The sequence below is a fragment of the Podarcis cretensis genome (assembly GCF_951804945.1).
Source record: "Podarcis cretensis genome assembly, chromosome: 8".
Classification (NCBI taxonomy): domain Eukaryota; kingdom Metazoa; phylum Chordata; class Lepidosauria; order Squamata; family Lacertidae; genus Podarcis; species Podarcis cretensis.
In genome coordinates, this window is record NC_137177.1 from 1321513 (window position 1) to 1344279 (window position 22767).

The window sequence follows — 22767 nt, forward strand, 5'->3', positions numbered from 1 at the left end:
ATAGGGAGGGGGGCGGGAAGAGAGAGATTTCTACATTTGGAGCCTTCCCAGAAGGGGAAGAGGGGAACACACCCAACAGCATTCTTCAGTTGAGAACTGATTGCATCAACTGGCATTTCTGGAAATCCACCCTACGCAGCGGCAGAGTCAAATCTACACCCTGCAGCAGCGAATGTTTCTCCACAACGGGGAACGGTGACAGTTCCTGCCTCTGCTACATGACAAACCTGCTGCAAACGCAACGTTCCAGAAAGTTTCCTACCTGAGGCGATGAACTCTCTGGCGTCAAGCTTTTCCTTCAGCTCACAGCTGGTTTCTTCAGAAAGTTTCTAAAGCAGTTACATCACAGACTGTTAGAAACCAAAACCCCGGGCTGCAAGTTTAAAAGCATTGCAGATGCCCCAAACCCAAGGTCTGGGTCCCTTCCTTGCCTGCAAAATACCTAGCCACCATTTCCCATGCATCGACTCTGAGGCCGGAGAGTTCGGGCATTTCAGCAGGCTATAGAGGTGCCAGCGCAGCATCTGGTGCCCTCTGGAGCTTCCAGACTACAACTCCCCTCAGCCACAGCCAGCGCAGCTGCATCAGTGTAACAAGGAATGCACTGGGAATTTCACACACACTAAACGGTTACGAGCAACTCCCAAGTTATGCAGGGGTTACGTTCCAGTTAAACTGCTTTCAAGTCATTTATGTTTGCAAATGTGGAAGGATCAGAGAAAAGCCTTATTTACATCTCTGAACTGGGCACATGAAGCTGCCTTTGAGGACATCAATTTGTCTAGACCAGGGGTGGCCAACTCCCGAGAGACTGTGATCTACTTTCAAAATTAAAATCTGGCAGTAATTGACCCATTTTTTAGGGGTTCAGATCAAAGTTGTGGAGATTTTTTTGGGGAGGGAATATGCCCCGTTTTTGGGGGGCTAAGGGATTTTTTGCAGCTCTTCTGAGGGAGGAACAGAAGCAGCCACTGACCTTATGATCGCTGGCCAGATAACAGCGTCGGTTTCTGAACTCCGGCTTTCCTTCTGTAACAATAGAGGCCGGCGCAGGGAGAGGGGCTGAGGCCGGAAGGGGGCCAGCGATCGACTGCGATCTACGAAAACCTCACAGGGATCGACCAGTAGATTGCAATCGACGTGTTGGACATCCCTGATCTAGACGAGAGCCTTGTAGGGTCTTTTCCGAGACCACATAACACCAGTCCTGAAAGACCTACATTGGCTCCCAGGACGTTTCTGAGCACAATTCAAAGTGTTGGTGCTGACCTTGAAACCCTAAATGGCCTCGGTCCTGTATACCTAAATGCAGAGGCGGAGGAAGTCTCTAAGTCACCCGGTGTGGGGCACCGGGGGCGGGCAAACCGTACGGGCTGCCACTCAAGCACTGTCTGTATGAGCTGCCGCGCACTTGGTGCCTGTACCCTTGTCCACTCTACAACTGGGGGGAGGCAGTGGGCGATCTTGTCACCCCCCCCCCAGGGTGGCACCCGGGGCGGACCGCCCCCTTGCCCCTCCTTCTTACGTCCCTGCCTGAAGGAGAGTCTCCACCCCCATTGTTCAGCCCAGACACTGAGATACACCTTCGAGGGCCTTCTGGCGTTTCCCTCCCTGCAAGAAGTGAAGCTACAGGGAACCAGGCAGAGGGCCTTCATGGTGGTGGCACCCACCCTGTGCAACTCCCTCCCTTCAGATGTCAAGGAAATAAACAACTACCTGTTTAGAAGACATCTAAAGGCAGCCCTGTTTAGGGAAGTTTTTAATGACTGATGTTTTAATGTATTTTTAATCTTCTGTTGGAAGCCGCCCGGAGTGGCTGGGGAAACCCAGCCAGATGGGCGGGGTATAAATAATAAATTATATTATTATTATTATTATTATTATTATTATTATTATTATTATTATTTTCCAGTGTGGTTGCCAGAGATCTTTTAACTGGAAATTCCCTTCTGCCTGCAGAGCCCCTGTTCCGCTGCCACTAAGTCGTGGCTGTGCCCAATCTTCATAGAAGGGCTGGGAGACAAGACGTGTGCCAAGATGCAAAAGGGAACAGCTGAACCCAGCATCTCATCCTCGACTCAGGCGGTCAACTTGCCTCTGGTTTCTTGTGCTTGCCCGACAGGAGACTCTCCTCTGCCAGTTGGTCTGCAGCAGCGGCCTGAGAGTGCTGACGGAGCCTCGGAAGAAAGGGAGCTGCAAACCTGTGTGAAAGGAACACAGCCGTTCAGATGGTTCTTTCATGAATGCAGGGTTTAAAATATAGATATATATCTGCCCACCTGCTGTTTTTTTGGCAGCTGGAGAGAAAACGGGTAGATATGCTCAGGCGAGGATTCTGGAACAAGGCCGCCTCCTCCTCTTCCTCCTCCGGCGCCTTCAGATCTTTTAGGCAGCCTTCAAACTTTTCTGCATCAAAAAGCGGAGACCAAGCGAGATTTTTTCCCAAGTTCTTGACACAGCCAGTGTGGAGTAGGAGCTGGGAGACCAGGATTCAAATCCCTACCCGGCCATGAAGCTCACTGGGTGGCCTTGGACCAGTCACTGCCTCTCAGCCTAGCCTACCTCACAGGGTTGTTGTGGTGGTTAAATGAGGAGAGGGAGAGCCATGCGCACCACATTCAGCTCCTTGGAGGAAAAGCTGGGAGATAAATACAGCTAATAATATCACCAACCAGCAGTAGCTGAAAAGTGAATACAGCGGTGCCTCACAAGACGAAAAGAATCCGTTCCGCGAGTCTCTTCGTCTAGCAGTTTTTTTGTCTTGCGAAGCACGGCCATTAGCGGCTTAGCGGCTTAGCGCTATTAGCGGCTTTTAGCGGCTTATCGGCTTAGCGGATAAGTAGATAAGCGGCTTAGCGGCTTAGAAAAAGGGGGGGGGGGAGGAAAAAAACCCCGCAGGAACTCGCAAGACATTTTCGTCTTGTGAAGCAAGCCCATAGGAAATTCGTTTTGCGAAGCACCTCCAAAACGGAAAACCCTTCCATCTAGCGGGTTTTCTGTCTTGCGAGGCATTCGTCTTGCGGGGCACCACTGTACTGACAAACACACCTGAGGCAAATGACCTCTAATCTGCCGTCAAAGTGCCAATGGCCTGCCAAGGGGTTTGTTACTTAGTCAGTGACTCAAGAGAACAGCACCCTGAGAAGTGGCCCATATGCACCTGCTATGCTGTGCCTATTAGGCGAGGGGCTCTTGCTTATGGGAAGAGCACAGCCGCTGTGCCGTTCGGTGTCAGTACGCCTTGCAACCGGTGTCAGCAACTGGGCTCAATAGCTGGTTCTGCCCTGACTGGGCTAGGTGACTGGAGCACTTTCAGAGACCTTCCAATCCTGGAAAACAGGTCCCAGTGCACTGGACTCACAACTGTGCACTGTGAGCACCAGGCACATGAAGAGTATAAATAATGTGGAAGCTAGCTGTGCAGCCTAACTTCTTTTATTTCTAATAGCTACCACAAACTAAACTACTGGTTTGCATGAGAGCTACAGCTCCCACTCAGCCATCTAGTCACTACACAGATAACACAGAGAGACAGGCAGTCAGGCAGGAGTGGAAGAAGCAAAGAGCAGTTTCCGTCCCCTCCTTTCTCAAAACACCAACCATATCAGGAGATTCTCGCAATGGAAGGGGGTGAAAATATCAACATTCGGCTCATTGCCGCAGCTCTGGCCTTACCTTCCGCCTGGGCATCAGCCAGCGTCTCAAAGTGATTCCGGAGATATTTCTCTTGCTCGGGGGTTTGGGGCAAAGAACTGGTCTGCTGGAAGTTCTCCTCCATGTCGGTCATTTCTGTTTCTGCCTCTGAAACTAGAGCGTCTGATTGGCACGTTGTACAAAGCCAGAGCCAGGGGAAGGAAAGGAAGAAAAAGCTCAGAGGAGAGGAGAGCTCAGTCTGCAGACTACAAAGCCATTCTGGATTCTGGGCCAAGCACTGGCTTCTTCTCCCACCCAAATCTCCTGGATCACCTGGCACAGGAATGAACTTGGGATGGCTCAGTCCGCAGAGCACGAGACGCTTAAACTCAGGGCTGCAGGTTCGAGACTCACATTGGGCAAAAGATTCCTGCACGGCAGGGGGTTGGACTAGATGACCCTCAGGGTCCCTTCCCACTCTACAATTCTACGATTCTATGTTCTCCTTTCCCTGACTCTCCCTTTCCCTACAGCTGACTTATAGAGGATGGGGGAAGGTCTCATTCTGCAGCTGCAGGTCCCTTTTCCCTCACCTGCTGCCTTTTATGCAGGATCTTTTTGGGGGAGGGCTGTGACAACCATGAGAGCAGATTCCCTTCCCGCTGCCCCCTCTACCAGCCCACTTTGTAGGGTGCGGACAGAGGCCGAGGCAGGCTGTATCCCCATCACCTCTTCTTGGGCACAGCAGACAGCTCCCCCCTCACATGCCCTTCCTTGGGGGTTCAAGGGCCAGGTCTTCCTGCTTCATTGGGCCCTGGAAATTGGCACTAATAGGGCAGGGGTGGGGGCACAATGGCCAACTGAGAGGGGAGAGCCCTTCTGCAGCTCAGGCACCAAAAAAAATACCCCAGATGTGAGCAGGAATCGCCTTTCAGGCTACCTTCTTGCTGGTGGCTGAAAGCAGAGACCTCTGAATCCAAGGAAGTCACAGAGTCGATTTTGTCTGGCAGCTTCTCCTTGGTATTTGCCGCTTCCTTCTGGTACACCGGCTGAAGGAGCAGCTCCTTCATGTAGCTCCTTTAAAGAAAGGTAAAAAGTGCCCGTGATTCTTGGGGGGTGGAGAGAAAAGCCTTCATCCATCAGTTCAAGCTTCTTTCAAAACTTCAAGGGCAGAGGGCAGCAGAATGAGGTGTGCCCTTGAGATGTCTCCAGCCAAATCCAAACCAGATCAGGCTCTCCCCCCTCTGTAAGTCCTGCAGCTCTACCCTAAGCGCATTTACTCAAAGGTAAGCCTGCAGACTTCAAGGGCAGCTCCTCCCAGGCCAGGTTCTCCAAGCGAGGACTGACCTTTCGCCCTCGGGGGTCTTGCTGCCAGTCTGTTCGGGGCACAGGCTGTCCCCACTGATTTCAAGCTCTTCTTTCGCCTCATCATCAGAGGACAGATCTGACTGCTGGAAATCTTCAATGATGTTGCTGGGGTAGTCCTTGGCCTGGAGGGAAAACCAAAAATAGCCTGTGAAAAGGGAATTAGTCCCTGTCACTCTCCCTTCCAACGTTTTAAGAGGATTCAGAGACAGCAGAAAAGATGGAAGTAAGAAATGTTCTGGAGCCAGAATATCCAAGGGCTGCAGAGTTGTTCCAAAATAAGTTTAAAGGAGCACGGAAGCTCTCATCAATGGATCGACTCCAGGTTCAATCAAACTAAAAAAAAAATCACAAAGGCTAACTGGAAAATCTGCTTGTCCCCTTGAGGAAACCCAAGGCAGCCGCACCCCCCAATAATCGGGTTTTGTAAGAGTACCTGCCTTGCCTGGTTGGTTTGTGCGCTGTTAAAAGCTGGGGAGCAGATGCAAGAAGCCACAAGCCTCCTGGCCCAAGCTCTGCCCGGAATAAGCAAGAGCCACGGAAGCACATCCAAAGCACAGCCCAAAAGGGAAATATTTCTCCCTGCTTCCCAGGTGGATGATGGGGGCTCATTGGTGAAAGGAGAGGAACTCAACCCACACGGAAAGGCACACACATAGCATGCTCTAGGAAAAAGTACCATCCCTGAAAATTAGTGCCAATAAATAATAATAATAATAATTTTATTCATTCATTCGTACATACATACATACGTACATACATACCCCGCCCATCTGGATGAGTTTTCCCAGCCACTCTGGGCGGCTCCCAATCAAGTGTTAAAAACAGTACCGCATTCCAAGGCTTGTCCCTGGCCTTCTATCCCTGGACTCAAAGGACATGGGGTCTGTTTTTCAGACGGAGGGTGCAGGGGTGCAGGTGGACAGCAAAGTCAATCTCAGTTAAGCCCCTTGTACCAAGTAAACTTTTCTCACCTCCGAGAGCAGCCGATTCAGATTCTGCGGTTCCAGCTCGCTGTCATGCAGGCTGCTGTTTTTAATTGGGGTGAAGTAATTCAGGTCCGCATCCAGCACGGTCTTAATGGGCTCTTTGGTGGCACGTTCTGCCCATCGCCCTTGCGGCTGATAACTCACCCTGGGGTTGAAGGTGGCGGTGTCCGCATTATCCGCCTCTCCAAGCTAGAGAGAGGAAAGTTGAGAGGAAGTGTGTGTCTTCATGCCACTCATGTGGTTGGGATAAAAATCGCCAAGTCAGAGAACTAATCATGGATGGGTTGATGGCTAGCAGTTGGTGTTTTGTAACCCACCCCTAACCTACAATAATAATAATTAATAATAATAATTTATCTTTTCTACCCCGCTCATCTGGCCGGGCCTCCCCAGCCACTCTGGGCTGCTCCCAACAGAATATTAAAAACATGATGAAACATTGAACTTTAAAAACTTCCCAATACAGGGCTGCCTTCAGATGTCTTCTAAAAGTCGGATAGTTGTCTATTTCCTTGACATCTGATGGGAGGGCGCCACCACCAAGAAGGCCCTCTGCCTGGTTCAAATACTTCACTTGCCTCCTTTGCCTCGCTTTGCAGAACATTTGGAGACCCACAGATCACAGTAGAAGCCCCCCCCCCCCAATTTGATTATCAACACATTGAAGAGGACCATTTGCCTCTCTGCAGGACCCAACAAGAGTGGTTCTTGTTTTCATCCTATCCAAGCAAAACTTGCACCAACAACGCACCCAACTGCTTAGCTATCAAAGGACTGGAGCTCCTTTCATTTTTGGAGCAGCAGTTTCTGCTGCCTGTGATTAAGCATGCAAAAATAACTGCAGTTCATGCTAACCCGGATGGATAGAGAGAACCCTTTGTCTCTTAACCATGGGTTGGCAGTGGCCCCATTTGGACGTCACGCTAAGCCACACCACGGCTCCGGAGGACAGAGGGGGTGGGAGCTTTTTCAGGCTGGCACGGCACAAAAGCGAAGCCAAGGTTTGGCTTTGTGGGTCATCCAAACCTGACATCCTCCTTCACCCTGATCTGCAGCCAAGGCCCAAGGAGTGGAACAAACCCACCCCTGCTAACACCTATTTCATTATTATTTCCCATGTCCTGGGCTCAGGACCAAAAGAGCACTTTCTGCAGTATCAGCCAACACTTGTTTGGAGATCTGCAGGAGAAGCCAGGTTTTTGGCACACTCAGTGAACGGGACTTGATTTCGGTGCTGGTGCACGTCACACGAGACAAGGCCTTCTCGGTGGTGGCACCCCAGCTATGGAAGTCCCTCCCTCCTGAGGTCAGATGGTCCTCCCTGTTATCAGATGGCAACTGACAGACCTTTGGAGCATAATACGAGTGACACCATTTGTATTGTCTAATGCCGACTTGTCTGCTGTACTTTGTACTGTGATTTTACGTTTCTTTTTAATGATGCACCTTGGTTGTTAGATGCCCTGGGCAAGATATAGGAAATTAATTACAACAGGAAGAACGTTGGTTACTGGGATTCTACGCCTCATAATCCAACCATGGTTAGCCTGGTGCCCTCCAGCTGCTTTGGATTACAACTCCCATCAGCCCCAGTCAGCCAGGGCTGATGGGAGTTGTAGTCCAAAATACGCAGAAGGCTGGCAATGGCTGAATTAAATCCATATATAAAAAAATACCTTTTTTGTAAGAGCGCATTACATACCAGCCTTTTTGCCCACATGGGTAGTTTACCATTGGTGAGGACGCATGCAGGAGCTGGAGAGAGCAACAGGGGAGGGAGATTGGGGTGAGCAATGTGAAAGCAGAGTTAAAACTCTTCATACAAGGCACATATAGGAACAAGAAATCCCCCCTTTGCATTTAACACAGAGCAATCGAGAAAATACTGAAAAGCAGAACTGGGTCCTGTGGAAACTTTATCTACCAATTCTCAGAAACCAAAGGAAGTAGAAATACGAGGGGTTTTGCTTTTCAAAGTAAAGCAGAGTACAGTCATATCTCGGGTTAAATGTGCTTCAGGTTGAGCGTTTTCAGGTTACCCTCCGCGGTGACCCGGAAGTAACGGAGCACATTACTTCTGGATTTCGCTGTTTGCACATGCGCAGACGCTCAAAATTACATCACGCACATGCGCGAAAGTGGCAAATCATGACCTGCAGACGTGGGTTGCGTTCGCTTCAGGATGCGAGCGGGGCTCCGGAATGGATCCCGTTCGCATCCAGACGTACCACTGTACAGATTCTCAGCAATGCTCCTGAATACCAGTGGCTGGAAACTGGAAGAGAGCGCTCTTGTGTTTAAGTGTCCAGCTTGTGCATTTCACATTGGGGCATCTGGCTGGCACCTGTGAGAACAGATGGGCCTGATCCAGCAAGTCTCTTCTTATGTTCTTTGCATCCCAACAAAATATTACCAGAAATTTTATAGGGGGCAGGGGAGGCAGAGAGGACAAAAAGGCATTTACAAAATCCCAGTCACCAGGGTCTCCAGCTGGGCCTCTCCTGAAGTGGCTTCTCGCCAAATCCCACGCACCCCCTGGGCACCCTCCCTTCCAGCTGCCTTGGGAAGTACCTTGTGCCTCCATACCTGTATCAATGACAGCTTGGGGGGGCGTCAAAAGAGCAGCGTCTTCCTCTTCCCTCTCTTCCTCCGTGTCATAGTCAGTCAGGCGCTCAGCACCACAGGGAGACCTTTCGCTTGGCAGAGCAATGCAGGGCTCCCTCCTGGAGGAAAGGAAGAGTTAGAGGGATCCCTTTCAGGACTCAAGAGCGACAGAGTCACCCGTCTCCCCATCGGGAGCAGAGAGCGTCGTCCCAAGACCGCAGCTGTTCCAGTACCTGACCTGATGAGGCCACACGGGCTCCCTGGCTTTCCTCTGCTGCTGGACTTGATCCAGGTCCATCAAATGCTGCTTCATGCAGGTGGTAATTTCAGGACTAAGGTGCCATATAAAGATGCAGCTGGAGAAAGGGAAGAGGGCCGAATCAGTGGCCTGAACCGTTCCACATCCCTGGTGTGTTTCCTGCTCTCTCCTGCCTAGATCTGAAAAGGCCACACACACCTGGGAACCCCGTCCAGACGTCCTCTTCCCTTAAAGCTAATTGAGCAACAAACGCACTAAATGATCCCATTTTCAGGCCCACAAAATTTCTAATCCACGCAAGCATCTTTCGCAGTTCAAGTTGCCCACCTGTCTCCCGAGACGGTGATCAAATGTTTGCAGTCAAAGGTGAATTTCATCCCTGTAACAACTTCTGCAAGATAAAGATGCGTTGCTTGTTTGGTTGAATCAGTTATCATAGAATCATAGAATCATAGAATCATAGAATCATAGAAGAGTTGGAAGAGACCACAAGGGCCATCGAGTCCAACCCCCTGCCAAGCAGGAAACACCATCAGAGCACTCCTGACATATGGTTGTCGAGCCTCTGCTTAAAGACCTCCAAAGAAGGAGACTCCACCACACTCCTGGGCAGCAAATTCCACTGTCAAACAGCTCTTACTGTCAGGAAGTTCTTCCTAATGTTTAGGTGGAATCTTCTTTCTTGTAGTTTGGAACCATTGCTCCATGTCCGCTTCTCTGGAGCAGCAGAAAACAACCTTTCTCCCTCCTCTATGTGACATCCTTTTATATATTTGAACATGGCTATCATATCACCCCTTAACCTCCTCTTCTCCAGGCTAAACATGCCCAGCTCCCTTAGCCGTTCCTCATAAGGCATCGTTTCCAGGCCTTGGACCATTTTGGTTGCCCTCCTCTGGACACGTTCCAGTTTGTCCGTGTCCTTCTTGAACTGTGTGACAATTGATAAGAAACAGACTGTAGCGTCTGGGGCTAATGGGATCCAAAACAGGGAGAGGGCACCAGGCTGGGGTAGGCTGTACTATGTACTAGAGAAAAGGTAAAGGGACCCCCTGACCATTAGGTCCATCGTGGCCGACTCTGGGATTGCGGCGCTCATCTCGCGTTATTGGCCGAGGGAGCCGGCGTACAGCTTCCAGGTCATGTGGCCAGCAGGACTAAGCCGCTTCTGGTGAAGCAGAGCAGTGCACGGAAACGCCGTTTACCTTCCTGCCGGAGCGGGACCTATTTATCTACTTGCACTTCGTGCTTTCGAACTGCTAGGTGGGCAGGAGCAGGGACCGAGCAACGGGAGCTCACCCCATCACGGGGATTCGAACCGCCAACCTTCTGATCGGCAAGCCCTAGGCTCTGTGGTTTAACCCACAGTGCCACCCGCGTCCCTTATGTACTAGATATGCGCTTGCAAAATAACCGAACCAAAAAAAGCAGCAACAGCACCACAGCAAAACAAACCTGAGTGTCCAAACATTTTGGCAACACACTCCCCAGAGTGGAAGTCGATAATGGAAATGCTCTTGTCTGAGCAACTGGTGGCCAAGAATGTTCCAGAAGGATCCAGCTGGACCTGCACAGGGATTGGAAACAAAGAGGCTTCACTCTTTCAGATTTACTTTAATTGTTGTAGGTTGAATAACGAACCACATATTCGCAGTTCAACAAAATAAGCGTCCTGGGCATTCCTTACACCATTTAGTGGGAAGCAATAGCCCACAGGAATATTAGGCCACATTCCAGGAGGCCTGGGTCCAAGGGCGGGCACCAGGGTCCAAGGGTGCTGCACCAGGGGAAAGATGATTTCTACAGGCACTGTCCCCATATTAACTCCGTTACCTTCAGAAGAGATCCGTCATCGCCTTGTGAGCCTTTGTAGCACCACTTCTGTTTCCCGCTGGCTGTGTTGTATACCCTGGAGGAAGGCCAAGTTACATTTGGGTGTGTGCAAAGGCTTGTTGGTTTGACACAACTGAAGAGCTACGCTTTGATACTGGGCTTTGTGTCCTGTGCTCAAAGCCTTTGAAAGAGCAGTGGAGTAACAGGCTCACTATGCAAACACTGGTCCTTTTCTCTGGGAATTAAAAACATTCTCAGCGCACACAGTCCGTGAGTCGGCTTCCTAGACATGACTGTGCTGCAACTGTGGGCGCACAGATGCCCGTAAACTGGCCAAAATGGCAGTTTACAAACATAAAGTTAGTCTGAAGGAGTTGGTGAGCTAATTAAAATACACAGGACAACAATTTCATCAAAATGAAACAAACATTTCACAAAATGAAACAGAGCTAGACTACCAGTCCATGGGGTGCTGCTTCTGACTGGTGAGAGGACTTACCACCTTTCCTATTGCGGGGCTGTACCCTGGATTTGAACCCGGAGCCCTGTGCATGCAAAGCATGAGCTACTCTCCCTGGCTAGCACTTCTCCAACAGCCACTGCCCTCTTGGCGTCTAGCTGGGCCTTGGAGCTGGAGGATGAGTGATGAGGATGAATTCCCTAGTTGGTCTGGCTCCTATCTGCTGCTCTAGCCAAGCAGTAAGGGAATTGCTCTGTGGTACTTGCAGTGATTGGCCCCAATCCAGAGCTTCATCTATTTCCTCTCTCAGGCTCCTTCCAGCCACTACAACTCACACAGGACCAATTTACAGACCTTTGTGGAACCAGCAGAGCCCTCAGTAAAAGCAACCGAGGCTTAATAGGAGGGGAAAGCCCAGACATACTCTCAGAAAAAGTGCCAAAATAATTAAGAAATTCTCATATTTTGTTTAGAAGAGTAAGAATATCCCATGGATTAAAGTCCTCATTTGATAAAAGGATGAAGATTAATAATTCAGCTGTCCATGACTCAAGAGCTGCCACTGGTGTTATGTGATTCTTGAGATGTTTAATCCTGGCTCTTCCCATAGAATTTCCCTCTCGGATTTAGGTGAATATGGATATTCAAAAGCAAAACTTGAAAACACCTAAAGTTTTGCAAGTCGCTTAGAGACTCTTTACAGAGCACGCAATTAATAAATTGAATAAATAATACTTTAAATCAGAAACACTCTGGCGATAATAGTTCCACAAACAGAGCACTTAACTATATACCGTATTTTTTGCACCATAACACTCACTTTTTTCCTCCTAGAAAGTAAGGGGAAATGTCTGTGCGTGTTATGGAGGGAATGCCTACGGGTGGCATGCCTACGGATTTTCCTCCTCTAAAAACTACGTGCGTGTTACGGTCAGGTGCGTGTTATAGAGCGAAAAATACGGTAAATAAACAACCAGCAATATGACATTTAGAAGACATCTGAAGGCAGCCTTTTTTAGGGAAGTTTTTAATGTCTGATGTTTTAATGTATTTTTAATCTTCTGTTGGAAGCCATCCAGAGTGGCTGGGGAAACCCAGCTAGATTGGGTTGGGTTTTTTTTAAGAAAATCATCATCATCATCTCCACATCAAGATCTGCCAAACCAAAGTGGCCCAACTCCACCGCTTGTTGGAGGATATATCTAAAGAGCTCTGACTGTTACAGAGAATGTCAAAAGATTTGAGATGATTTAGAATCGTAGAAATGTAGAGTTTGGAGGGACCCCAAGGGCCATCTAGTCCAACCCCTGCAGTGCAGGAATCTTTTGCCCAACATGGGGCTCAAACCCACAACCCTGGGATTAAGAGCCTCATGCCCCATCAACTGAGCCACGCTCTCACCCTATTCTTCCCCTTACAGGCAACTGTATCCCAAGAAAATCAAGTAATCAAAATGGGGAGATTTGAGGCAGTCAATGTTGGCATGAGTGAGAGTGTTTCATTCATTTCCAGAAACAGAAAGAAGATTGAAGCAGCAGCTAAGTGCCGATTGTTTAGACTATCCAAGGACACTTTCTGAGGGTACTGTTTTCTGGACATACGTGGTTTCCTACAGAACACAGCAAACCGTTTTCCCAGTCCGCGTTTATCTCCTGAACTGACAACATGTAGAGAGATTTTGCAGCTCGGAAGAGAGCAAGGCCTTAGAACTTTAATTGTGCCTTCACCTGCAGCTGCGGTGAAAGCCTGTTAATAGCAGGAACCATTTACACATTTTATTACCTACAAGTAAAGAGTAATGACTTGTCTGAGCTTTATTGCTACCATGATATATTTCTTCTCTGGTGTCTGGTCTAGAGCGCCTATGCGCTTTGAAGGAAGGCGCACAACTATGTTGATTTACGGCCACTAGCACACGCAGCGACCGTGCCAGACCTGATTCTTTCATGGTTCAAAAACCGACAGTCTTAACAGTCTGTTGACAGGATGGATATATGCAACAAGGCACAACAACAAAAGTGCAGCCAGGTTAAGAGGAAGTCTGGCAGTCAGGAGGAGGAATATGCTTACTTTCTTCCAGCATTCGACTGCGTGGAATGCCGAAAATTCTGCGGTGGAAAATGCGGGACAGTTTACCTGACATTTCTGTCCTGACAGGCCACAGCAACATACTTCTGTGTTATGTCGATATCCATGTCGTACAAGGTCGTTTTCTCAGCAACGTGGTGAGTTCTGATGAAGTTAATTCCGTCCGACACCTGTGGAGTGAAAACGACCCAACTAAGATCTGAACTGGTGCAGGAATTTTACCCCAACAGCAGCGCAGCAGGTCTGTAGTGGCCTCACACATACCGTATTTTTCGCTCCATAGGGTGCACCAGACCATAGGGCGCACTTAGTTTTTAGGGGGGGAAATAAAGGGGGGGAAATTATCCCCCCCCAGCCCCAAAGAGCAAAGAAGCCAAGACAGCCATCAGGATCCATCCCACTTGCTGTCTTGGCTTCCTTTTTAGCCATGGGGCTGGGGCGGGGGAAGCCCGAGCTTCCCCTGACCCCAGCCCCCAGAACAGGTCCGGGAGCGGCGGCAAGGTTGCGCGCAGCCTTGCCTCCGCTCCCGGAGATTGCGGGGCTGGGGGCACACTCCAAAGGCTTGCGGATAGCTGCCTGAAGCCTGGAGAGCGAGAGGGGTCGGTGCGCACCGACGCCTCTCGCTCTCCAGGCTTCAGCGAAAGCAACGCGAAGCCTCCGGAGCGTGGGGGGAGCACTCCCTCTGCGCTTCGGAGGCCTCGCGTTGCTATCACTGAAGCCAAGGAGCCTGCATTCGCCCCATAGGACGCACACACATTTCCCCTTCATTTTTGGAGGGGGAAAAGTGCGTCCTATAGAGCGAAAAATACGGTAAGAATGAACGAATCAGATAAACTTTCATCTGTGTACAAAAGGGGAGAGGTCCCCCTTTCATTATTTGGCAATGGGTCTTTGGAAAAGGAAAACAAGCTGCTCAAGTTCAGATGGGAGCAGCCCTCCTGGATGAGGCCAAAGGTGCCTCCTCTGGCTCAGGATCCTGCTTCCATGGCGGCCAACCGGATGCCTCTGGGAAGCCCGCAAAGGCAAGAGCCCTCCCTGCTGCTATTTTCCTTCGTGGTTTTATCCAACCCTCTTTTGAAAGCCATCTGCATTTGGTGGCTATCGCCAAACCTCCTGGTGGCTTATTCCGTAAATGAATTGTAAGCACCTTTTGTGCACTGCGAAAATAAATGCTTTTGTCGGCTCCACAGCTGATCATTTGAATCTCTCCATTTCCTGTAGGCGAGAAGAAGAAATCTGTAGGTAAGTGAAATCTGTAGAAGAATCCCCTTGTATTTATCTAGATCCGTTGTTTCCAAGCTTCTTTAGACCAAGTTAACGGCCTTATAGGCTTCCTCCACGTGAATAGGAGTTCACTTTTTGAATGATAAGAATTATATGTCACGGGGAGAAGGGGCATCAAGATTTTAGAGATGCTTAGGTGCGGTATGGCAAAAAAAACCCCACTGATTTAGATGTACACCCCACTCTTCAAAGACAATAACCAGGGTGGCTTACAATAAAACATTATCAACCCCAGGAAAACACTGCACTGGAAACTTCTCCTCTGCAAGCCAGCTGACACTGGAGTTGTGTGAGAACACAGGGAGAAGTGAATTAATCTGTGCAACTGCACATAGAGGTTCCGCACCTGGACTGATATCCATTCTGGGAAGAGCAAGGCTCCCAGAAATACAATCAGCTGGAGCAGATTGTTGGGCAACTTACCAGCAAACCTTACAGCTGTTATGGCTGAGGAATGGTCGTCCAACGTCTGCTCTAGTTTATAATTTTCCTCCACGTTGAGCACATGAATCAGCCTGTCTCGGCTTGCTGAGGCCAGCAGGGCCATCCCTACAGGAGGCAGAAAAGATGAGCAACTCCGCATCCACTCCAAAGGCACTTAAAGCAATGGAAAAGAGCAAGCAGATCCACAAAGGACATGCTGAAGTTAGGTCCATTCATTCCAGTGGGTCTTCTCTGAGTTGAATACCACCCAGCCACCACAGTCCCAATCCTGTAGCGATGGGAGCGAGTTTGTGTGTATCTATACACATCCACATACAAAAAAAGCCCCAGGCACGAGCCTGGAATAAATGTTAACTGCACACATTTTCAAATTTGGAAATTTACCCGTTTCTGGCTTAGAATATTGTAAGCAGAGAACTTCTGAATCATGAGCCTCCACTTTAATGACTTCATCCATATATTTTAGCTCATGTATCCTGTAAGACAACACACACATTTTAATAACTTTTAAGTATCTGGAGACAGCCCTGCCAAGGCTGGTGTTCCTTAGGAGCTTGCAACCCTGTTAGATGGCCTGCATATAAATAATACAATTATCACTGTTGCTGAGGAATCAAAGATGTAGAAACCCACCGCGTGTGACTGGCATACGCAGGGCCTTAGCTACAACTCATCACGCAATCATATGAAAACACAGAATCTGGCAGACGATACAGAATAAAACAGACCCACCTCAAATTTCCCGCTCTGTCCCCAGAGGCCAAGTGCTGGCCATCTGGGCTGACCTGCATCACACGGACGCCAGATTTCACATCAAGGTAGTTGGCATTTTCACCTCGGTCTGGCAAATTTGTTAAATCTTGCAGGTGCTGGATGTTATTTTCCACATAGATAATCTTCAGCAAGTTCTTTATAGAGGAAAGAATGTTTTAAGAGATATATCTCTCTATACACAGACACCCATTCTGTTAAAAAGAAGACTCATCAAAAGGAAAATAATTTGTAACAAACCAGAAGGGAACTAAGTCAACAAAACCTCAATTAGTTTTAATTACTAGCATGCCTTCCAGACATTGAGATGCACAACCTACACATTGGTATAAATCACTCAGGTTTAATCTGGCATCGTATCAAGTCTGAACCAGCCTCTTAATAAGCAATAATGCTTACGTTACTGTGGATGTTCTTCTGAAAATCCACATGCGTGCCATTTTCCAAGTTCCAGAACCGTATAGTATTGTCCGATGAGCAGGTTAGAAAGGACCCTGGGGGTAAGCATCCTCTGTGGTCTTCAAACTCGGGATAAACCTAAGAGGCATCCACAAAGAGCCAAGGGGGAAAAACAGAAGAATCAAGACACAAAATCCAAGCCGTATGATGGACCTAGTTTGTTGGACACCATTAATAATGTGTGGGCTTTAATTATTACTTCCCTAAATTGGAATGGCCCATTTTATTTCATTTTCATCGTGTAAGCTACTTCCTGATTTTTATGAAGAGCAGCACACAAATAAATGAAATGAATAAACGTTATTTCCTTAATCCTTCACATCCTTTTTAGAAAAGAAGAAGCACCACCCACTCACCTCAACATTCCACACAAAGGAGCTGTGGAAAAGGTCGGACCACACTTTCCCCACTTGGCGGGTGTCCTCCACATCCCAAATGTACAGGCTGTGGTCCTTGTAAACGCAGGAGAGCCAGTGATGGCGGGGGTCAAAGGCCAAGGCGATCGTATCTGAGTAGGTGGCACCTGGCCTTCTTGAAAAGATCAGGGGGGGGGAGAGAAGGGGGGGAACATACTCCTTGGTTACCAAAAAGAACCAAACTGATGAGCTTCATTTTACACACTGATGCTGAGATAAGCTGCAAAGACCTTAAGTGCAAGGGAAGTGGGAACATACACAATCAGAAGGAAGGGGCCACTGGTGACGGGGAAAAGTTAAGCTTGACGTGGAGGCAGGGGCAGCAACAGCCCGCTAACGTGTGATGTCCCCCAGCCGCACCTCTCACTTGCTTCCCATGCGCGGCCACCAGAAACATGAGAGAAGCTGATAGTCACCAGACAGGAGCATTTTGCCAAAACTGTGCAAGGACGACATGTTCCAATGCAGTTGGGAATCAATAGCCTAAGCCAGTGGGGTTCCACCAGTGTGCCGTGGTGCCCGGGGGTGCCTTGAACGACGGTCAGGCAACGGTGCCACAGGCAACGCTAGCCCAAGTCCCTCTTTCCTTCCCTCTAATGCCCTCTCGCATCTCTGCCTCCCAAAGGCTGGAGCAGCTGTTTGTTGCCGTGGCCCTGGCTACAAGCTCCCCAGGCGAATGGTGCCTCTGGGGCTGGCCAGGAGCTGAAGTGGCCTCGGAGTAAGGAAGCAAATGGGTGAGGGAGCCCAGCCGGCCAGTCCGCCAGCCCTTGCTGTTGGGAATGGTCTGACAAGTGGGAGGCCAGGCAGGTAGGCAAGCTAGCACCCCATTGGCCTTCCTTGTGCTTGCTGCCTGCCTGGGAGCCTTTCCGCCATGCAGACCCAGTGGCACCCACTGTTGGGCCTGCTACCTCCCAAAGGGAGTAAGACGGCCTCACGTTCACCTTTGACCAGTCTCTGTTGGGCCGCTTAGGCTGGGGGCACCCTCTTCCCAGGGCCCTAGGGGGTGGTGTGAAGAGGCACCTCTTTTTAGGGCAGGGGGGACAGCAAAGAAGAAAAAGAAGAAGAAGAAGAAGAAGAAGAAGAAGAAGAAGAAGAAGAAGAAGAAGAAGAAGAAGAAGAAGAAGAAGAAGGGGAGGAGGAGTTTGGATTTGATATCCCGCTTTATCACTACCTGAAGGAGTCTCAAAGCGGCTAACAATCTCCTTTCCCTTCCTTCCCCACAACAAACACTTTGTGAGGTGAGTGGGGCTGAGAGACTTCAGAGAAGTGTGACTGGCCCAAGGTCACCCAGCAGCTGCAGGTGGAAGAGCGGGGAAGCGAACCCGGTTCCCCAGATTACGAGTCCACCACTCTTAACCACTACACTCAGAGACCAAGGGCAATGGCGGCGGCTGCTCCTGCCCAAGGAGAGAGGAGAGGAGGCTAAGGGAACACTCCACAAGGGCGGGTGTTCGAAAAGGGGCGAGGGGCTGCCAGCTCTGCAGGAAAGGGGTGACATAACTGAGCTCCTGAGACTCAGAGTGCATTCCCCCACAGGGGAACTGGAGAAAGAATGTAGTTGGTCAAGGGAGCCGTGGACACAAAAGGGTTGAAAACCTCTGGCCTAAGCAAATGCACTGGTTTTTTATTTCTTGCAGAGCTGTGAGCATGCTGGGTTAAAACACCACCACTACCTGTGCATTCTTCAGCATGAAAGCATCAGGCTTCTGCCTAAGCACAAGCCTGCACATTTTCCAGCCCAGCTCCCACGCCTGCTGGGCCCCAAGAGCTTTGTACCTCAGCAATTCTTCTCCAGCGACGTCGATGCCCAGGTGGTGCGGCTTAGGCAAGTCCGAGAGATAATGCAAGTTGTGGGTGTGGAAGATGCGCACGGTTCCATTTGCACAACCGCAGAAAATAAACTCTTCGCTAACGCAGATGCAGTTGGCCAGAGACACCTTGGAAAAGGGAAGGAGGTGTGTGCAGTGAGATCGCAAAGGAGGAGGCTTCTTGTCTTCCACACACCGCCCCAGAAACAAAAAAGGCATCTGTACCTTCAGATCAATCCACTTCTCCAGCACGCGCTTCTCGTTAAACTGGCAGAGGAGGCCAGAATAAGAAATGCAGAACGTGCTACCTGACATCTTGCCCTGCCCACATGCCACGTCACAGAAGATGTTGTTGTGAAGCTCACCGAGAAGACCAGAGCGACCAACCAGTGGAACAGTCTGTTTAATCTGAAATGACACACCAACTCAAGCTCTATGGTTTAAGCTAGCCTATGTCTTGTACTGAAAACAACAGCAGAAGGACATCAACTACAGTGGTACCTCGGTTTAAGAACAGCCCTGTTTACGAACTATTTGGTTTACAAACTCTGCAAAACTGGAAGTAGTGTCCCGGTTTGCGAACTTTAGCTCAGTCTAAGAACGGAAGCCGAATGGTGGAAGGGCACCGGCGGCAGGAGGCCTCCTTAGGGAAAGCGCACCTTGGTTTAAGAATGGTTTCGGTTTAAGAACGGACTTCCGGAACAGATTAAGTTCGAAAACTGAGGTACCACTGTAATTTTCTCTCTGGGGCTTCATAAAGTGCAAATATAACTTCTCTGCATGCACAGGAAACAGAGTCTCAATTTGTTTTATTTCTTCAACCCAACACAAACCTGATGAAAGTGGTTAATTTACTTCTTTAAAAGTCTCAAAACAGCCAGATTTGTTGACTTGGTCGTAAGAGTGAGGGTTCAAAAGGATGCTAAAATATAAAATCTAAGGTGCTTGCTTAGAATTCTGGGGGGAATGGCACCGGTTCGTAGAGTTGCAAAGTAATTTAACTGCCGAAGAAGGGTTTCCAACAAACAGTGGAAAAACGAATGAACAATGGAAGGGGCTATGGAAGTACTATACAGACAGCTTAACCAGGAAGCTATTTTGAAAGGAACCTCCCGTTTTGCTGTCAGTCACAGGATGCAGACAGGTTTACCTTAAACTCCCTGGATTCATCCAAGAACCAGAACTTCACGTGTCGGTGGCCGACAGTGACAAAGTAGCTGTCCTCTGAGAAGGAGATGGCCATAACCTTGGAGGAGATTTTATTGGAGGCAATGAGTGTGCCCTTCTGCAAAACAGAAGCATAAATACCCACCAATCATTCCGGCACGAGATGCAAATGGCACAAATAGCCCTTGAAGAGAACCCATTAAGAGTATGCATCAATCTTTTCCCAGTGAGAATGTGTGATAGGAATTTTGAGGTCTTAGATACATGGAAATGTTCATAAGTGTACCAACCAAGCACGTACATAGATCAGCACAGGAAGACCGACCTGGAACCATTTTGATTCTCAAACTGTCCCAAACTGACCAAATGTTTTCTCTGCAAAGTCAAAGGAAAATGGAAAAGCCTCCCCATTGTCTTTTCCTTCACAAATCCTGTCTTAAGGGAATGTCTGTGTTTGAATAGGTTGAGCCTGTGACCTGGCCCAGGAACTAAGTATTCATCATTACAAAAGACTGGCCAGGCTCCCCAGGCAATCCAATCAAGTAACCTGCCAGACAGGAGAAAAACAACGACAGGATAAAGACAACATTCAAATTTCTGTTTTAAGACCGCCTTTTCTGTGATGTAGGTATGATGTATCTGGGGGGTGGTCTTAGGTTACACCCCTTCTGTGATGTATGTATGATGTATGGAGGGGTGGTCTTGAGCTCCAGGGCAGGGAATTTAAAATGTCTATATAAGGCCTTGCGTGCCATTCTTCTGGGTTCCTCTTCCCAGAACAATGCTTGTGAGGGGAGCACCCTGTTGCAACAGATCAATAAAGATTAGGCTTACTAGCTGCTTTGCTTCTCAGTATTCTCTGGCTGGCCTCTGTTATCTTCTCCTACCAATAGGGAACCTATGTAAGGACTCTATATGGGCTCTTGGATACCCCATAAGGGAAAAGGGCAATTTTTGTTTACAACAGAATGTATATTAAAGCACACACCATTGCATTCCTCTCCCCACACCCAGTCTTCACACTGAATAACCTGCACATTCCCAGTCCTTGCACACCGTCTCCCACTGAGAGACCCTAACATGGCCTGATGGGAATTGTAGTCCAAAGAGCCTGGAGGCCATCAGGTTGATGAAGGGCCTGCCCCAGCATCTCAGATGACATCCCTGCCCTCAGACACAGCAGTGGCTACTTGCTCCTGCACCCCGCCTTCCGGCGCCTTACCTTCCAGTCCCACACGTTGACAATCATGTCATGCGGATATCCCACTGAGACCAGGTATTTCATATTGGGGGAAAAGGCCACACACGCCACGCCGTGCTTGTGGCCGTGCAGCTCCGACACTTGGGTTTTCTCTTCGGCATCCCACACGCGGACTGCCGGCCTGTGCCCGTTCTGCAGGAGGAAAAGCCAGAAGTGTGGTCACTGGGGCCATGGCTAGACAGTGCTCAGCCCACGCTGATTCCACCAGGCCACTAGAGAGGGAGGGAGCAGCCAAATCGCAGGGCCTCTCCATTGGCTCTGTTAAAAGACCAGCTGGATCAGGCCCCTCCCTCACCTACCCCTGCTGCGGAGAGGGTGAGAGAGATGGGACTCCAGGGCTCTCCCTTGGCTCTGCTGAAAAACCAGCAACTTCTCTCCACCACGTTTCCCCATTTCTACTATTCACTTCAAGGTCTCCGTCACTGACAGCCGACGCCTGAGCTTGCTCCTTTCCTACTCCCTCCTATTCTCTTTTCCTTTTGTGTTGTTGACTCTGAGATTGTGAGACTGAGAGGAGGGACCACCTTTTCACTGATATTTGCAAGGTGCTCAGGAACTTTTTTTTGCCAACCACCACCAAGGGACTTCCTTGAAGGATGTGCAGAGAGCACCTTTTGCTCACTTGCTGGTGGGTTTTTCCGGTCATAAGGTGTGACGTGCAGGCCATCTTAAGCTCTGGCACGTCTCTTGATAATTCTCACACGGCCACCGTCCATGCCACTCTACGGTGGGCTCAGAGAAAAGAGAAACGGTTTAGAACCGTGGTTCCCAACGTGGGGCACATGCCCCACAGGGGGGCAAATTGATTTTTAAAGGAGGCGATTCGATAATGAGTTGTTAACAGTGATTGGCCTTTTAGACTTCCTCCACGTGAATAGGATTTCACTTTTTGAATAATAAGAATTATCTGTTGGGGGGGGGCGGGCATCAGGATTTTAGAGATGCTTAGGTGGGGCATGGCCAAAAAGCAGTTGGGAACCGCTGGTTTAGAACGTCAAAGGGAGCACATTGGAATCATCCAGCGCTAGAACACCACTAGAGGGCATGATTAAGTAATTTTGAAAACACAAGACAAAATAATCCTATGATTTCAATTGGCATTCTAATCCTAAACACTCTTATTTCAGTAGCTTGTGATGGCCCGTGACTGCTGCATTTAAGATAAGACAGGTATCTCCTTATATTACCAGCCAGGGATTTAAAGTGGTACGACTGGGGTGCAGCTCTCTTGCCAAAGGGAGTTCCAAGGCCTTGCCACAAATTACAACTGATAAAAGGAGGCTTCAAAAATGTATTAGTATAATTTGCACGTTTAGAGCCGTAATAATTTTTTTTTAAAAAAAAAACATACTTTGTACTCCTCGCATAATTTTTAAAGAAAATTCATTCAGTAAAAACTCACCTCACCAGTTGCAATATATTTCCCATCAGGAGAGAAAGACAGAGCACTAACTGTTTTCCTGAAAGTGGGAAAAGGAACGCCTTTACATTTTATCTCTCCATAAAAGGAATTCCAAAGAAACGTCATGTAACTCTGTTACAGGAAAAGCAACAAACATTTATTGCGGCAGAAACCTGTGTGTGGACTGAGGCCCACTTTTCAGGTGCATGGAATGACATTGCTCCAAACGGAATGGGTGCGAGTCCACAAAAGCTTTTCCCACAAACTAGTTGTAAGTCATTATAGAAAGGAATAATAATAATAATAATAATTTATCATTTATACCCTGCCCATCTGGCTGGGTTTCCACAGGAAACAACAAAGAGCTTTAAAGTCATTTGCACATCTTGATGATTCACCAACCGAATGCTTTCTTAAAATTATTATTAGCCCACTTCATTATTATTCATTTAAACCAGTGGTGGTGGGGGGGACCATTTTTTAAAAACCATAGCTACCTGCTAATCAGGTGGTGTTACTCCAAT

At 48.7% G+C, this 22767-nt stretch overlaps 1 protein-coding gene across 2 annotated transcripts in view; it reads right to left on the reverse strand.

Moving 5' to 3' along the window:
* Nucleotides 1–22767, reverse strand: part of WDR62 (WD repeat domain 62) — a 30572-nt gene that overhangs the window by 1216 nt on the left and 6589 nt on the right. The window contains exons 4-28 of one of the 2 annotated variants that reach the window (XM_079985298.1): nt 22244–22301; nt 20803–20973; nt 19564–19698; nt 18639–18821; nt 18382–18542; nt 16546–16717; nt 16130–16267; nt 15692–15867; nt 15344–15435; nt 14939–15064; nt 14379–14446; nt 13280–13401; nt 10684–10759; nt 10306–10417; nt 9178–9241; nt 8825–8947; nt 8574–8710; nt 7690–7742; nt 5973–6176; nt 4981–5123; nt 4574–4710; nt 3676–3807; nt 2280–2406; nt 2096–2201; nt 263–329 (exon numbers count right to left, since the gene is read on the reverse strand). In XM_079985298.1, coding sequence (XP_079841424.1) covers nt 263–329; nt 2096–2201; nt 2280–2406; nt 3676–3807; nt 4574–4710; nt 4981–5123; nt 5973–6176; nt 7690–7742; nt 8574–8710; nt 8825–8947; nt 9178–9241; nt 10306–10417; nt 10684–10759; nt 13280–13401; nt 14379–14446; nt 14939–15064; nt 15344–15435; nt 15692–15867; nt 16130–16267; nt 16546–16717; nt 18382–18542; nt 18639–18821; nt 19564–19698; nt 20803–20973; nt 22244–22301 — 3083 coding nt within the window. Of the gene's footprint in view, nt 1–262; nt 330–2095; nt 2202–2279; nt 2407–3675; nt 3808–4573; nt 4711–4980; nt 5124–5972; nt 6177–7689; nt 7743–8573; nt 8711–8824; nt 8948–9177; nt 9242–10305; nt 10418–10683; nt 10760–13279; nt 13402–14378; nt 14447–14938; nt 15065–15343; nt 15436–15691; nt 15868–16129; nt 16268–16545; nt 16721–18381; nt 18543–18638; nt 18822–19563; nt 19699–20802; nt 20974–22243; nt 22302–22767 lie in introns of both variants that reach the window. The other variant, XM_079985297.1, reaches the window with a different exon arrangement.